The sequence below is a fragment of the Borostomias antarcticus genome (assembly GCF_949987555.1).
Source record: "Borostomias antarcticus genome assembly, chromosome: 17".
NCBI classification, from domain to species: Eukaryota; Metazoa; Chordata; class Actinopteri; order Stomiiformes; family Stomiidae; genus Borostomias; species Borostomias antarcticus.
In genome coordinates this window covers 23,727,531-23,745,030 of record NC_140250.1, presented here as the reverse complement: position 1 = coordinate 23,745,030, position 17,500 = coordinate 23,727,531, and the positions used below count along the sequence as shown (strand labels likewise).

The 17,500-nt window shown below is 47.2% G+C and overlaps 1 protein-coding gene across 1 annotated transcript; it reads left to right on the top strand.

Moving 5' to 3' along the window:
* Positions 1–9,353: 9,353 nt before the first annotated feature.
* lacc1 (laccase (multicopper oxidoreductase) domain containing 1) lies at positions 9,354–13,872 on the top strand (the record flags this gene model as incomplete). Its single annotated transcript, XM_084452122.1, has 5 exons — positions 9,354–9,873; positions 10,121–10,299; positions 10,863–11,028; positions 11,260–11,485; positions 13,665–13,872. 5 exons carry the CDS (start codon positions 9,354–9,356, stop codon positions 13,870–13,872), a joined length of 1,299 nt encoding a protein of 432 aa, XP_084308248.1.
* Positions 13,873–17,500: the final 3,628 nt, after the last annotated feature.

Sequence of the window (17,500 nt, the reverse complement as noted above, 5' to 3'; positions counted from 1 at the left end):
TCAACCCATAGCAGCGAGCACTCCCTCTCTCTCTCCCTCCCTCTCTCTCTCTCCCTCTCTGTCTTTCTCTCTTTATTTCTCTCACACTCTCTCATACACTTTATTTGTGTATGAGAGCAGCCCTCTCTTTTGGCTGCTCTTATCTCTTATATTACTACACACAATGCACAATGCAGCAAAGACTATTTATTTCTCCGCACTTGGCTAAGCTATTGTATACACTACCTAAGAGAGTGGACCCCCGGGTCAAGTCCAGTCAAGTGATCTCCACTCCTGCTGTTCCGCCCCCCCCCCCCCCCCCCCCCCCACTCCCTCCCGTCCCCCTGGCCTCAACTTGTCAGCTCAAGGGCGGAGTGGAGAAGGCGGGGTGGGGGGGAGAACCAGAGATGGGAGAGGAGACTGGAGCAATGGCACTAATGGCGGACATCTTCTTTCCTTGTCGTCAGTCAGGGCCTGCCAGCCTCTCCGCTGGCTTCCCACTACGAAGGGCCTCTGGTCTTACATCCAGTCTGCAGAGCTGTTCTAAAAGGCATCTTTCCTTTCTCGAGATTTACTATTCCATCACGATCTGATTAGCAAACACAAATACACACACGCGCGCTCACTAACACATTTCACACGTGCGCACACACACACACACTACAATACCAGAGGGATGATGAAAGAAGCGGAGCCGTATTGCATCTACGGGACTTGAGCTGTTTTGACACATGGTCTGTGTTCTGTTCAGACTCCGCTGACTCACGCAAACCCCCTCTCTTCATCTCGCAGCATCGCGCTCCCCGCCTTCCCTGATTGGACCCTAGTGTAACTAAACCAATACGAATCTGCCTCTGGTGATGATCAGCAGGGCGAGACAGGTTTACAACCTGGCTGTGGACCTAGAGCGATGTGAAGAGCAGAAACAGGACACCGCCAGACACCATCTATTGACAATCTATGGCCAACCCTGTACAGAGAGGAGACAGGGTGCTGGTTACAGACAGGCAATAACAAATATGAAGGCGGGTTTGTTGGCCCTCAGTGGAGGAGTGACCTCGCGGTGACCGACACCACCACAGGTACCTACACATACCTGCTACGCGGTGTGGAGTAGCTCTGAAGGTAAACATAACACACAGAGTTTGTTACTGAGATCCCTCTTGTGGAGATAACTAAGGCCATTCTTTCCACTTTGTAAGCGGGGAAAAGGTTTTCACCAGGGCTGAGAATCGTGGGAGTCTGACTGTTGAAATGAATGTTCAAACGTTCTGTAATGAATCCTATAGATAGATATCATGTGGGACACTTGACGGCTTGCCCTACAAACACGTTGAACCCACGTCTGCCCGTGTGGCGAGGGAGAGATTAGTATGTGTGACAGGAGGGAGGGGGGAGGGGGTTAGCGAGCGAGCGAGCCAGCAATGTTATCCTTCTTCAGCCAAGCTAATGGGAAGAGCGAGAATCTGGTCTCTTATCTACGACACCTCTGTTAAAAACCTCACATGCGCACGCGCGCACACACACACACACACACACACCCACACAAATATGTCTCTTTCTCTCTCTCTCTCACACACACACACACACACACACAAAGAAACACACCCACACAGGCACACAAATGTCTCTTTCTCTCTCTCTCTCTCTCTCTCTCTCTCTCTCTCTTACACACACACACACACACGCACACACAAACAAACACACCCACACAGCCACAGATATTTGGCTCTTTCTCTCTCTCTCTCTCTCTCTCTCACACACAAACACACACCTTCATCTGCCTTTTAAGAGTAGAAGATCTTAAGAAGAGTGTGTCTAGCCGTCGGGGTCCGACAGAGTGACAGACCTGGCCTGTCAGCCAGTCCCAGTCCCAGTCCCAGTTACATAAACAATGGGAACATCCAAGAGGAAAATTAGCCATCAAAAGGTCCAACCCCTGTACTTCACCAAAGCATTGTCCACCATCTTTGGGGAACGCAGGATTTAAATGGGGTTTTAAATGGCTACTTTGAAATCTAGACCCCAGACAATGACCAATGCTAGTCATACCAATGAAACTCGTTTCTCCCGCTGGAAAATATCACATCACGGAATGATCACTCACATTAGCTCGATCCTCTTTGAAAACACATTAATTAACCACAACAGTCAGTTGAGAATAAATTAATGGAGGACTGTCTTCTGAGCAAACCCATTTCTGTTTTGGCAGAAGAATTTCAAAATGCACGCCCTATGAAAAGATTCAGATATTGAACCCACCACTTCGCTTTCAACTGCCAGATCCTACTGGGACAAATCTTCAATAGGAGAGACCCTCCCCACATCTGTCAACCCAGATGAGGGGTCCCAGCCTCCCCTCAGTCTGTCTACATTGTCTCCCACAAAGAGAAATTGCAAATTGCATTTCCTGCTAGCTTCTCCATGGTCTTCAACACAAATTAGATCTGCCTGATCTGCAGCCAAGACTCAGCCAAGACTTCGCCACAGGGTCCAGCTCCCTCAGAGTGGTGGCAGAACACACGCACACACACTCTGACGCACGCACACACACACACTCTCACAAGCACTCTCTCTCACCCAAACACACACTCACTCTCAGAAACACACACTCTCTCGCATACACACGCACACATACTTTCTGTCACACACACTCTCTCTCTCTCACACACACACACACACACACACACACACACACACACACACACACACACACACACACACACACACACACACACACACACACAAACGCAGTGGCCACTGTATGAATTTGAAAGCTGGCGATCCCTGAGGCTGCTGCTGTTTCTTCTACCAGTGATGGGAGATCCTCCTTTGATGTGTAGCCATCCACATGGACATGTGTGCCTTTGTGTTTGCGCATGTGTTTGCGCATGTGTTTGCGCGTGTGTGTGTGTGTGTGTGTGTGTGTGTGTGTGTGTGTGTGTGTGTGTGTGTAAGCCTACATTAGAGTTGGATCTAAACTAAAAGGAGAGATGAGACAGTGTGATGAGTGGCAGGGAGGAAGGCCCCAGCTACATAGTGATAGTGGGAACACTATCACCACCTCATCCTCAGGCTGGCCAATCAGGTTAACACTATCACCACCTCCTCCTCAGGCTGGCCAATCAGGTGAACACTATCACCACCTCCTCCTCAGGCTGGTCAATCAAGTTAACACTATCACCACCTCATCCTCAGGCTGGCCAATCAGGTAACACTATGACCACCTCCTCCTCAGGCTGGCCAATCAGGTTAACACTATGACCACCTCCTCCTCAGGCTGGCCAATCAGGTTAACACTATGACCACCTCCTCCTCAGGCTGGCCAATCAGGTGAACACTATCACCACCTCCTCCTCAGGCTGGCCAATCAGGTTAACACTATCATCACCACCTCCTCCTCAGGCTGGCCAATCAGGTTAACACTATGACCACCTCCTCCTCAGGCTGGCCAATCAGGTGAACACTATCACCACCTCATCCTCAGGCTGGCCAATCAGGTGAACACTATCACCACCTCCTCCTCAGGCTGGCCAATCAGGTGAACACTATCACCACCTCCTCCTAGGGCTGGCCAATCAGGTTAACACTATCACCACCTCCTCCTCAGGCTGGCAAATCAGGCTCCGCCATGCATCTAATAGCCACACCCACAATGGCATGTCACATCAGCGACTGAGGAGAAAGTATAATCAGAGGAGTATCGAAAAATGTTGCCCGTGCTTGCAAGTGCTTCACATGAAGAAATAACAGAACTCTCTCTCTCATATATAACAGCAGCTGTGTATTGTATACATTCAGTCCGGTTAATTCTCACAGACAGCTCAGTGTGTACTGTGTTAGAGTGAAGGTATGGTATGTGGCAGAGTGCAGGACCCAGCTGTGTGAGAGTCTCACTATAAAACCAGAGAGAGAGAGAGCTGGGAGAGAGAGAGGAGATAGAGAGAGAGAGGTGGAGAGAGAGAGAGAGAGAGAGAGAGAGAGAGAGAGAGAGAGAGAGAGCATAGCCTTGGTCAGCTGAGTGTTCAGCCAGTCTCATTTTTCCCAGATCTGGATCGATAGCTATAAGCTCGCACAGCTGGGGTTTACACACAAGCACACACCCATACGCACACACACACACACACACACACACGCATACACACAGGCGTACACATACACACAAACAGAAATCAGGTCTGTTATTTATGGCTTGATTATGTATTAACACAGTGAAACCAAAATGTAATGTAACACCCCACATTCAAATGCCACACCAATTAGCTAGTCTCTGAGCTGAGGTCACTTGCTGTTTGTTAGGTACCGTACCGTAGCATGGCTGTGTTTGTGTTTATCACATGGATATGAGAAGGCTAATCTTATTACTGAAACTGACAAGATCTTCAGAATCATTCTGTAATATGATGCATGTGGAACACTATGACTGATAAGAGCACTGCATTCAATATTTCCCAATTGATTCAGCACACTTTCCATTTCTCTCTCTCTCTCTCTACATTTGCATTTCTGTCAGTTATCAGTACTCTTTCCTCTCTTCTCTGCTGCTTGTTTTGTTTGGTGGACCTGGTTTGGTTTAGGCAGGCTTTCAGTTTGTAGCTCTTTCCTCCCTGAGCATGTGTGCCGAGTTTTCAAAGACAACAACAGAGGCCCATGGGGAATCTGTCTGTTGACGCTCGATGTCGTCTCCTTAATCCTGAATCTTCTCTGGTCCAAGCAGGAGCACACTTCCTTGTAAGGAGGTCATGGCCAGTAGTGTAGTCGAGGGTATAGAGAGGTGTTGCACAGTATAGCCACTTCTTTATCAACACACACACAGTATAGCCACTTCTTTATCAACAGACACACAGTATAGCCACTTCTTTATCAACAGACACACAGTATAGCCACTTCTTTATCAACAGACACAGTATACGCATTACTTTATCAACAGACACAAAGTATACGCACCTCTTTATCAACAGACACACGGTATACTCACTTCTTATCCACCACTGATGTAGACACGTGACAATTTCTGAATATTTGCTCTTATACTATACCCACTTCTTCAGTCACCACTACACATTGATGTAACATCACTCCCAAGCTAATGTCCTGCAGTCAAGGCCAGTGTGTTCACTGCTGTTTCTTATGAAAATGAGGCCCTCTCAGTTCAGCTTTCAGCCTCACATCATATCCTCCTTCTCTGAGAAAAAACATCTGGCTTTGACTAAATAGTCATTTGACTAATAGATAGGCGACTCTAAGTCAATGTGAATGTGTAGCCTATTGTAAAGAACAAGCTCTCTTGCTGCAGAGGAAAAAACCCTTGGCATGCATTAAACAAATTAACTTTTGAGATACATTAATTGAAGTGTCACATTCTGGACGGGGAGTGACATTTCGAAGACAGCAAATCAGCGACCCAGCCCCTCCCCCTCCCCGTCTCTCCTCCGCTGCTCTCTCCATGGTGCTGAAGCGGTTGCCCAGGTGACGTGTTATCAAGGGCATCCGCCAGTAAGCTGTAATTCTGCTCTTGACTCTCACCGCATAGTAGCCTAGCCTAGTGCTGGGTCTACTCAGCCCGCCTCCCAGTCACAAGCCTCTCTCTGTGGTGAACAGTGGTCCTCTACTATTCACTTATGGGCGACCCACAGACTTGCGTAATGGACTCGGTAGAGAGAGGCTGATCTTGACAACAAGAAGTTGTCAGTCGGTCGGCTATCTCTCGATTGTAGTCGATGCATGGTTCCCTTTTTTCATAATCAATAGCCTAATTGCTAGGCTACATTTTCCCAGGCTAATAGATAACAGCCTAAACTGTTGAACCATTAGTGCGGATCGAGCCCTTTGCTTGACTTTAGCTGTGCATGAGAAGTCTGCGTTCTACCAATGAGATAGCCTAGGACATAAAGAGAATGTTTTATATATATCTATAATGTTCTATATTTTCTCAGGCTACACCAGTAATGCGTGCGATTAAGTTAAAAACGCGGTTGGCTATGCAGAGTCGATTTGTAATAATCAACATGTCGAGATATGCAGGCATGCCGTCGAGCCATATGGTCGTCCTTCCATAATAGCGTATAATTAAACATATCACAAACAGCTAACAAAACAGCCTACCGGTGATGAAGCGGTCGTAGACGTGTCTTGTACACTGGGCAATGTATAGGCTATTAAAGACGGAACCTACTATGCTGACATAGGCTACGCATAGGAAAAAGGAAATAAGAGGAATGTCCTGTGAATTGAGCTCTTACCGTCGGGAAGACGAAGTTCCTAGAACCCAGGATCAGATCGGTAGAACCCAGGATCAGATCGGTAGAACCCAGGATCAGATCGGAGGCACGGCGGTATTCCTTTTGACGGAGACTAGACCTTTAAAAGACGGAGATGCGGCGTCGGCTCTCTGCGCCCTCTCCTCCCGCAAGCTCTGGCGCATCGGAGGAACGAGCCGCCGTTTCCTTGTGCCTGCCTCCGGTATGACCGTGCCTCCGGTATGACCGTGCCTCCGGTATGACCGTGATCGTGCACGGATCGCCGTGCACGAATCGACAGGCGGGCGGACTGCCTCTGAAACGAGCAAGGACGTCTCCTCAGGTGCGGGAGCAGGACGCACACAAAAACGCTACCACGCAAGGAGAGGATGTGGTTGCTCCAGGCTGCTGCAAAAAAGACAGCCAACGGCTATGATGTCTAATGATAATTTAATTGATCTTGATATTAAACTACATCTGATCCGTTATAGTAGCGCGTTCAGCCTCATCGGGTTATAGAGCAGGAATCTCGCCTCATGGGGGGTCGATTTTTCCTCAGACTGGCAGAAGGGGTGATTGGTGCCTCTCCCACCACAGGTCAATAGCAGTGAAATAGTCTGCATTCGTTTCCCTATGAGTAGCCCTAACGGTCTGTTTTCAGCACAAACATTTGAATTTGCCAAAAACTGCCACAATCTTGAATTAGGCTCCCAGATTCAACACCACAAATAAATCAAAGATATGCCACATGATGCGTGATCTTCAAACTGAATCTTTCCTTCCTTTAACTTAAATTGCATGAAGCATTTAACATGATAAGGACTATAGGCCTAGGTTACAGTAGCCTAGCCTACTCCAGAGATGACTGTCATTGTCACCGAGCAGCATCTTGGAAAGATACCTCCACAGCCGCCTTCTACTAGGGTAACCTTGACGATACTGATGCCTCTGTCACGAGGCGGGTCTCTGGAGACCAGGGGGAGAGATAGGCTACACAACACAACACAACACAACACAACACCAGCAGGCCTGTAGACCAGGGGGAGAGATAGGCTACACAACACAACACAACACAACACCAGCAGGCCTGTAGACCGGGGGGAGGTAGAGGGTCGCTATCGAAACTGCACCTGCAGGAGCTGGAGCCTACGATAAAACACTGATAGTCATGACAGTGAAGACATCTTAATGTCAAATCCACACCTACTATTTCCCAGATGTTCAAGCAAGCCAATGAAATAGCAAAGCCACAGAGGCATGGCAGATTTTTAATTGTGACAGAGGTTATAAATTATACAACTGAATCAATTACAGTCCCCCAGCAAGATATTTAAAAGCATTATCTGGTCGTTTTGCGCCCTCTAATGGTAATATTCAGAACTGTTTTGACATTTATGGAACTGCATGTTCTCTGGTCTGCAGCCAATAAATAGGCTACAGATTCAGAGAACGTGTCAGTGATAAAACAACAAATCTACTACCAATTTCTCATAGACAATCTATGTTTCGTGATGTATTGTAAATTGATTGATTGTTGAATCAGGATGTCACGTCGTCACATATACAATGACAGATAGCCTCCATACATTACAGTCTTTTAGCAGATGCTTTCATCCAACATACAGCAGTAGCCAGTAACCAGAGCAATGGAATTTACGTCTAGCTTCATTTTATTTTAACTATCTAAGCCCATTTTGTTGTTTGTTTGCTTGTTTGTTATTTTGCTGTTTGTTTGCTTGCTTGCTTTGTGCGCAAAAATCAAATCATTTCCTCTAATGTGTGGTGCTGGCAATGGTGTCTTAAATCACTGGAGTTAAATCGTCTGTGACAGAAGATAGTTCCGCTGAGCAGAGAGAAAGAGAGAGAGAAAGAGAGAGAGAGAAAGAGAGAGAGAGAGAGGCAGCAAGGCCTATATCCTCCCAACCATGATGGTTCTCAATTTCATGCTAGAACAGTAATCTTTCTCTTGCTGTCCCTTCAGAGGAGCTCTGGGGCTGAGGCTGGGGGAAGGGAGGACAGGGACGGGGTGCACAGGGCTGGGGGAGGCTGCTTCTACCATCCAGTGTGTGATGAGAGGCTGGAGTTGAGGGGATGAGAGGCTGGGAGGGGGGGGGGGGGGTCATGTAATGTCCGGCTGCTGGGTCAATCCAGCTAGCTTCACAAGATAACTGCTCTGTGGGAAATTATGCTGTCAGCCGGTTACATCCATCTCTCTCTCTTTCTCTCTCTCTCAGACACTCTCTCTCTCAGACACACACACACACACACACACACACACACACACACACACACACACACACACACACACACAGGCTACCTGAGCTGGGGCCCTGATAACGGTAGCCCCCGCAGTCATCAATCAGCTATAAGCTATACTCAACACAGAGATCCATGGTTGGAACAGTGAATGAATCAACAGGCCGATAGGCCCCCTTAGGCTCCCCCAAAGGCACCCAGAACGTGAAGCAGGGCTTTACACAATTGCCTGCTGGCCACTGCTCTGCAAACAAAATGTTTTTGAGGTGAACACAGGGTTTGACGTGCACAAACAAGCCAGGGGAAACCCAAAAATATTTCACAAAATAGCATATTGTCCTTGATTAGTGGGATGAGGAACTGGGCTAGAATCATAGCCTCACCTGACAGGTTGGAGGTCTGTCACGACATCATAACTCACCTACTGTCATAACAGGATGTAGATAGGTCATTCAGTCCTTCTCATGACCCTGTTTCAACAATGTGGGACGCACTCTCTTCTCATTCTCTCGTTCCTTGTGACAGTCTGTGGTGTGACATTGATGCAGAAAAGCATTTGTTACTCCATACGATTGTTAAATTATGTAAAGTCAGTGATATTTCAGAGAGAATGAGGAAGGAAGTATAGCCTATGCAAGGTATGGAGGCTCCCTGGGGTTTCCATTGATGGGCGGAGTCGGCGGAGAGGCTGCGTTGGGCTTTCTTGCGTCTGTGGTCAGAATGCAGGAAGTTCAATCTGAGGGTTTATAACATAGCCTACTAATGTTCACAGTATCATAAAGACACACTGCATCGCTAGCGCATTCACAATTGTGAAGTAGACAATGTGGTGAACTCAGTCTGCATAGGGTCTTGTGTTATTTCCTGTACTAGGCTACAATGTCTGACGTGCTTGTCATTGACTTTATTTACGCCAAGTGTGCAAAATGTAGTGAGTGCTTCGAGAAACAAGTAAATAGCGCTTTAACTGCCATATATGCAGACAGGGACGTTTTCCTTTTGTTAGGAGAACACCGTGAGCGAGCCAACGGTCTAAACGCCGCCAAGACGTCGAAGCTGCTGGAGACGTTTTCAAATGGTAAAAGACGGGTTCATTTCTTGAACTATGGAACTGTCGCCGAGTGCCTCTACCGTTTCAAACTCGCCGTGGACGACTTGGACTTGAACTCGATCAAGGTGATCACCTCTGCGCACGGTAGAGCGGTGTTGCAATCATACCAGCAGCAACTTTTCACGGCGTTATACACGTTTGAGTACGTGGTCGCCCTGGACGACCACCTGTGCGCTCACGCGCCCACAGACTCGCTCCCAGCTGTCACTGATGAGGTCTCGAGCTTCCTGCAGCAGCTACCTGCCGTGAGGGGCGACGTCACTATCTTGAGGTCCACTCTCATCTCAGGTGAGTTTGGTTTAGCCTAGTGTAGGCTACATTTTGTCTGTTTTGTACATTGTTATGCATTGTATGAAACCATTGCTACTGGTAGGCTAATACAAACTGGTCTGGATTGTCAGATTGAGAACACACCTCTCTCTCTCTCTCTCTCTCTCTCTCTCTCTCTCTCCCTCCCTCTCTCTCTCTCTCCCTCCCTCCCTCCCTCTCTCTCTCTCTCTCTCTCTCTCTCTCTCTCTCTCTCTCCCCCCCGCAGACTATTTCTCTCACGGTTTCAGCACCCGTACAGGTGGTATCTCCACCATCGAGACGCTCTCCTCTCTGAACTTATTCAGCAGCTCCAGGAGACGGGACCCCCGGGGCGTAGTTGATGAGAACATCCGCAGGCTGGCCGTCACGGCGGGGTTCTTCCCAAGGCACTTCCACCTGGCCAAAGTTGGTTTGTTAGTTTATAGATCCCCATTGGCTACTGTATTTTAACACTGCATTATGCTGCTCATTACGGTAGACCTATTGATATTTTATCACATAATAAGAGAGACATAATAATAGAGATATTACATTGTAGCCTATTAGCATCATCATTTTCTGGACGAAATATATCAGAACATATGTTGTTATAATAATAATAATAATAATAATAATAATAATGGATTTCATTCATATAGCGCACTTTAAAATATAATGAAATCGCATTGTGCTTCACAGAAAGGGTGAACAAAAATCTAAATAGCCTAACCTATAACATTACAACTGATAAATTAACAGAACAAAACAAGCAATTAAGAACCAAATTAGTAAATTAGATAAAATGTTACAAGGCCCAAGTTTAAAAAGCAAAAACATCAGAGAGCTAGGTTTAAAAACATAAGAACCAGAACCAGGACCGTAGGGAAAGGCAGAGAGAAACAGGATTTAAAAGCAGCACTGGTTTGGTTGGGTTGCTGAGGCTGGAAAGCCGTGTGTGATGGCTGATGTTGTTGTGATGTTCCTGGCAGGTGAACCATGGGAGTGACGTGTGGGTGATGGGGAAGGAGGAGCCAGAGAGCTACGACGGCATTGTGACCAATCAGAGTGGCGTTGTCATAGCGGCCCCGGGGGCCGACTGCATGCCCATCCTCTTCACTGACCCAGTGTCAAAGGTCATCGGGGCAGCCCATGCAGGTGGGTAAATGGGGAGCATCGACAGCACAGAACTGTGGGTAATCTAGGAATGCATTTTTCAATGGAATCTGGAAACCCCAGTAGGAAACATATCCCATCTTTGTCTGTGTAGAGGGTTCAAACAGTCAGCAAGCATTAGGCTTTGGTTCAATGTTTTACCAAGGGTATTCTCACTCAACTAGTGATCCCAAGGTGCTTGGTTCATCCAAAACTACTTTTTTTTCATCTCAGGCTGGAAGGGGACACTGATGGGCATTGCTATGGCGACAGTGAACGCCATGGTGAAGGAGTTCGGCTGTAGGGTGCACAACATCTCCGTGGTGATCGGGCCGTCGGTGGGGGCATGCTGTTTCACCTGGAAGAGAGAGCAGGCCATGCAGTTCCACAACATCCACCCGGGCTGTGTGCCTGACCTGGACGCAGACAGACCTCACATCAACATACGATTGGCTGCCAGGTAAATCAAACAAAATACAATTGGCTGCCAGGTAAATCAAAATAAAATGCCATTGGCTACCAGGTTAAGTGCTCAACATACAGTACAATTGGCTATTAGGTTCATGACATTTTAACATACATACTACTAGGTCCATGACATATAAATTACATATTAGCAAAGCCATTAAAATCTCAGATAAGATAGTACCTACCAATTAAACTATAGTGCACACACATTGTTACTCATTGTTACTACAGTACACATTCACTGTTACTCCGCCCCTGTACCGATCCCTTTGGTTGCACTGTCAAATCAAATCAAACTTTATTTGCATAGCGCATTTCATACACAGAGGCAACACAATGCGCTTTACAGAGAGCAACGGAGGGGGGTGGGGCTGGGGGGGGGGGGGGGGGGGGGGGCATAGGTATTCCAGAAGGAAGCAAAAAAACAGTTTCACCCGGGGGCCAGAAAAGTGAGCTGTAAAAATTCTTCCCTGACCTCTCTCAACGAGACGATCGAGCAAGCTCCTGGAAAATGTTTGTCTACTGGCTAAGAACATATACAGAGCAGTAAACATGGGCTAAATACTTCATAAGAGAGACATGACTAACAGTAGAGTGCACAAATAGTTACAGAGAAGTTGTCTACATGATAGATCATTTAAGTGAATCACATAACAAAGCACAGTAAGTACTTCGCGAGTAGGGGAAACAGAAAGCAGAGAGCCAAAGGTAAAAAAGGGGTGGGGTTGGCTGGATAGGGACAGCTGACGACACAGAGTGGGAAGGAGCTAGTCACGAGGAGGCAGGGGGCCTTTCCAGGAGCCATAAGGTGGACCGTGGCCGAGGACGTGGGGGGGGGGGGGGGGGTTCTCTGGGACCTGGCCTGCAGGAGACAGGGGGTGTCCACAGGACCTGTTTAGAGTATAAGAGGGAGAGACACTAGGGAGGAAGACAGGGTTAGTGGCTGTATTTGTACTGGACATCCACAGCAGACACAGGGGTATCTATCGGACTCAGGGTGGTCTGCGGGTGACAGTGGGGCATCCACTGGACCTGGTTAGAAGGTAGGAGGGAGAGAGAGAGTCACTAGGGAGAGGGAAGGCAGAAAAGGGTTAGTAGCACGCTGAGCCATAAAAGCAACACAGATATTAAAACAGAACGTGCCAGTTGCAGGGCAACCAGCTGTATACACATCTAAATATACACACAGTGCATAACAGGATATACACCAATGTATACAGAGGATTCACAAGCAGGCTGGAGGCTGCCTTTCTGTGTCTCTAGGTCCTGGCTAGTGATTGTAGGCTAGACTGAAAAGGTACATCTTGAGATCTCGCTTAAAGATTTTCATCAACAGGTTCTTATACAGTATGTAGAGATTACTGAAAATTATTACTCTGAGCCATGCAACAAAACAACAACCAAAGGTCACCTCTGCTGTGGAGCTCTGGGGTCAAACTATGATCAGGGTCTTTGAGTTGAGCTTAGCTGGAGGGTCGGCCAATCGATTTACAATGAGAACTCTGACCAGCCAGGCCGTTCTCCCACCGATCCATCACCATAGCAACAGTATCCCGGCAGTCACTTGTTTGATTGGATACATGGAGGTTGTGACCTTTGACCAGCCAGTGATTGGATTCTGGTCGCTGTCATCGGGCGTTAATGCCAGAGCTCTGTCATTATCACTCCGACCAGGTCATGGATTGTCTGTTGACCCCCGACCCCCCCCCCCCCCCACCCCCCTATACATTAGGCAGCAGGCAATGTGTGATGATGTCACATATTTCACCCCAGAAGTATGGTGGCCTTTGGGAGCAATAATGACTCATAGGAAAATCCCCAAACATCTCAACCTTACATAACATTTCATGTAATTCCAGCTGCTCCTTTATTTTAGAAATATTACTGCTTTCATACCAACTATAACTGTATTTATAGGTCTGTAGCCTAGGTGGTATTGTACAGTATCACTGATAAGTGTATTTATAGATCTGTAGGTGGTATTGTACCACTGATAAGTGTATTTATAGATCTGTAGGTGGTATTGTATCACTGATAAGTGTATTTATAGATCTGTAGGTGGTATATTTATAGATCTGTAGGTGGTATTGTATCTGTGGTTTTGTATTTGTGAGTGAGTGAGGTCGCCTGTCCTCTCCCATGTCTCTAACATATCCTGTCCTCCATCCCAGAATACTCCTCCAGAGGGGCGGAGTCCTCCCAGAGCATATCCATGATGACACGGTGACGGACAGGCCGTGTGTGACGCCCTGCACCTCGTGCCACCCCGAGTCCTTCTTCTCCCATGTCAGAGACGGGCTCAACTTCGGCACCCAGATAGGCTTCCTCTGGATCAAGGAGACAGATGGACAGACAGACGGGCAGAGAGAGAGAGACTGATGGACAAACAGAGGGAGGGAGAGACAGACAGACTGAAATATACACAGACGGACGGACGGACGGACGGACGGACAGACAGACAGACAGACAGACTGACTAAAATTGACAGACAGATAGAGACAGATGGACACAAAGTCGATTTATGAATGAATGAATAGTGATTATGAATGAATGAATGAATGAATGAATGAATGAATGAATGAATGAATGAATGACATACGTACAATTACATCTTAAACGGTCAGATTAATGTTAATCTTGATGGTTTTGCTGTTAATGTTATTTGATCAATACATTATTGGGAATGGAAAATGAACCAACAACCCAGAATCATAGAAATATGAAAAGCAAAACACCTTCCTTAATAGTTGGTATCTTTCGTAAAATTTTTCTGTTCTATGTCATAATGCTCCATTAAATTCTATGTGAAACAATATTTAACCGCATTGTGTAAGTTCCAGCTGAGCAAATTTTATTTAACACGCCTAATGAGGACCAACAGCTGTGCTTAATCTGTGTTTAATAACCTCGCAGACAGACGCGAGACAGAGCTGGGTAGGGAAAGCATAGCACTACTGTGTCGGTTGTGCAGTAGCATGCAGTGGACACTAGGTGGCAGTGTTGACTGTGCAGTCTGAATAGATTCGTTTTGCTTTGGAAAAACGAACGCTGGGGGCTATCGACGCTCACACGCTCCCATACATTTCATGTGTGCCGACATTTGATCAGCTACCGCTGGGTCTCCCAAGGACCAAGGTCATGATGTTTGGTCTTTGCTAATTGCTAGGTTGTAACCCCAGCACTGGAGAAGCAGTGTTTCATGGCAGGTCTGTTTGTGAGCAGCAGGGGCTTTTGATGGTCATGTGAGTGATAAGATGATTTGACATGTCATCAGTGGGACATAGAGACTACATGTACTGTAGGGATGCAAGACATCAGCCCTGGCTCTACTCTGGTTCTCACTCACATGCGCGCACGCGCACACACACACACACACACACACACACAGTACTCAAACACATATACATTCACACACACATACTCTCTCTCTCTCTCTCTCTCTCTCTCTCTCTCTCTCTCACACACACACACACAAGAAAGGAACAGAGTTTCTGGGTCTCACACACACCAGGGTAGAGCAGACAGGAAACTGATAACTCTATAATAAATGTCAGTTCTAATGTGTGTTTCCTGGCACCATTCGGCCTGGCCTGCTCAGTGCACTGTGCTATAGGTTAGGGTGTCTGTCTTTCTGTGTGTGTTCAGTTCAGTTGACCTTATTAGTACCCGTAGGTAGATTTGGTTTGCAGTAGAGTCCTCCATACAACAATACAGACAGTTGACAAACATAATAGAAACATGACCATGAAGGCGAGAGATGCCTCGTGTTCTCTGGGCAGCTGTCAGGCGGACAGAAGAGGAGCTTTATGGTCCAGAAGGACATCTTTAACGACATCTAAAAGGCTGTGTGCCGGGAATACGTTTCCTGAGTGTGTCGTGACTAGAATGATGTATATGTTTAGACCTCATCTATGTCAGTGTTTCCATGTGTATGTGTTTCTGTGTGTGTGTGTGTTTATGTGTGTGTGTGTGTGTGTGTGTGTGTGAGAGAGAGAGAGAGAGAGAGAGAGAGAGAGGGAGAGAGCACAAAAGGATCCTAAGAGGATCTACTACAGTACAATAATACATAAATATGCAACACATGCAAATACACAATCACAACAACAAAATAATAATGATAATAATCTCCAATTGTGCAAAAGCAACTGTCTGGGAATGAGAGGTGAACCCGCCTATCTGTTGTTAATTGTCTCTGCTAGGCGAGGCGGAGAGGTGCATGCTGGGGAAAAGGCCCAGAGTGGATTAGATTCAGGCAGTTCTGTGGAATTAGGTGTTCACGCTCTAATGATCCTCATACAGTATTACCACCCATCATCACGTCAGCCATGCCCATTCCAGGAATGGCACAGTGTGTGTCTGTGTGTGTGTGTGTGTGTGTGTGTGTGTGTATCGTACCACCCCAGATCAGGGTTTAGCACCTGTGGTGTAACATGAGTCCATCTCTTTAATGATTCATCCCACCCCTCTGTAATTACTGACTTCACGACAGTAACACACATTAGATTGTCCGTCTTGGTCATGGTGACAGGGACGGTCCCCTACCGGAACACATGGCTTCAGCGAGGAGCAACCGCTCTGAAAACTGTACTTCTGATGGAGCTACTGTACTGTATACACCAGCAATGCTGTTGAATCTTTAATGAAGGCTTCCTGGACCTCATATCCTGGAGGGTTTTAGCAGAGGAAGGCGTTCTGTTCAGAGCTCTGGGTAACCGCGCTCCCCACCATGGGACCCCGCGGAACCGCTGTTATTTGGGTTATGTTACTCACAGGCCTGAGGGCGTCCCTGGAAAAGCTCTATAAAGTTCCGTGGAATATTTTTAATGTCTGGTTTTCACCCTGGTTTAATAATCGTGTGTGTGTGTGTGCATGTGTGCGTGTGCGTCTGTGTGTGTTGAATACAGTGGCCAACATACAAAATACATTTTTTTCCTCTCTTCAGACAGGTTAGGAGAGGATGAATGAGAGAGCGAGCAGATGTGATGGAGGGAGGAAGAGAGAAGGATTCCCTCTCCTCGTCTCTCCAGTGTCTAATGAAATTCAGACCCAACCGACAGTTACTGCCAATGCCGTTGACCTACAAAATGAAAACAAATGTCTGGGTAAAGTTGTGAGGTGTGATGTTGATTATCCGGTGACGTTGTTGTTTATGTAACGGATGTCTAGAGGGCCTCACGCTGGGGCTTGTGTCTGACCGAGCTGCTCGGCGTTAGCCGTAAACACAACTGATTAATCTAATTTGGGTTGTGAGAGCCATGCCTAGTGATTAGACCTAGTACTCTAGATTCAAGCATCAATGGAGAGCTCCCCACCTTCCTCCCCTGACACACACACACTCACACACACACACACACACACACGCACCTCTCCCTGCCAGCAGATGTTCTTTTTGGTCTGCAGACCATCACAAGACTTGGCTGTCGCACACCCGCACATACGCACACACACACACACACGAGACAAGAAGACAGGAGAGAGTGAAAGTGGAGGAGTGGAGAGTACTTAAGTGGAGAGGAGTGGAGGAGTACAGGACAATATCACAGAGCCAGAGACTTGACACTGATGGCAGGGAACTTCAGTGTGGTGTCATCAGCGCCAATAGGTGAATTTATCCCTCAGTCTGTCCATCCGCCGGTCAACGTCTGTCCGTCAAGTACTCCTTTTGCTCTTTCTCTCACTTTTACTCTCTCTCTTTCTCTCTCTCACTCTCTCTCATTCTCTGTGTCTAGTGGAGCCAGGAAGTCACAGAGGCCCTTGTGGTTGTGTGTGTGTGAGGCAGTTAGCATCTGATGTTGCATAACCTTAACCACATAGACTCTCATATACTGTCTACACTCCTCCTCTCCTCAGCCCCCTCCACCCCTCCTCCCCTTCTCCTCTCCTCCTCTCCTCTCCTCCTCTCCCCCCCCCTCATCCTCTCCTCCCTCCTCCCCTTCTAGACAAGCCCTCTGACCCAGGTCAAGGTAGCGGAGGTGGAGTGAGGTGAAAGGGACAGACCGCAAAGTGT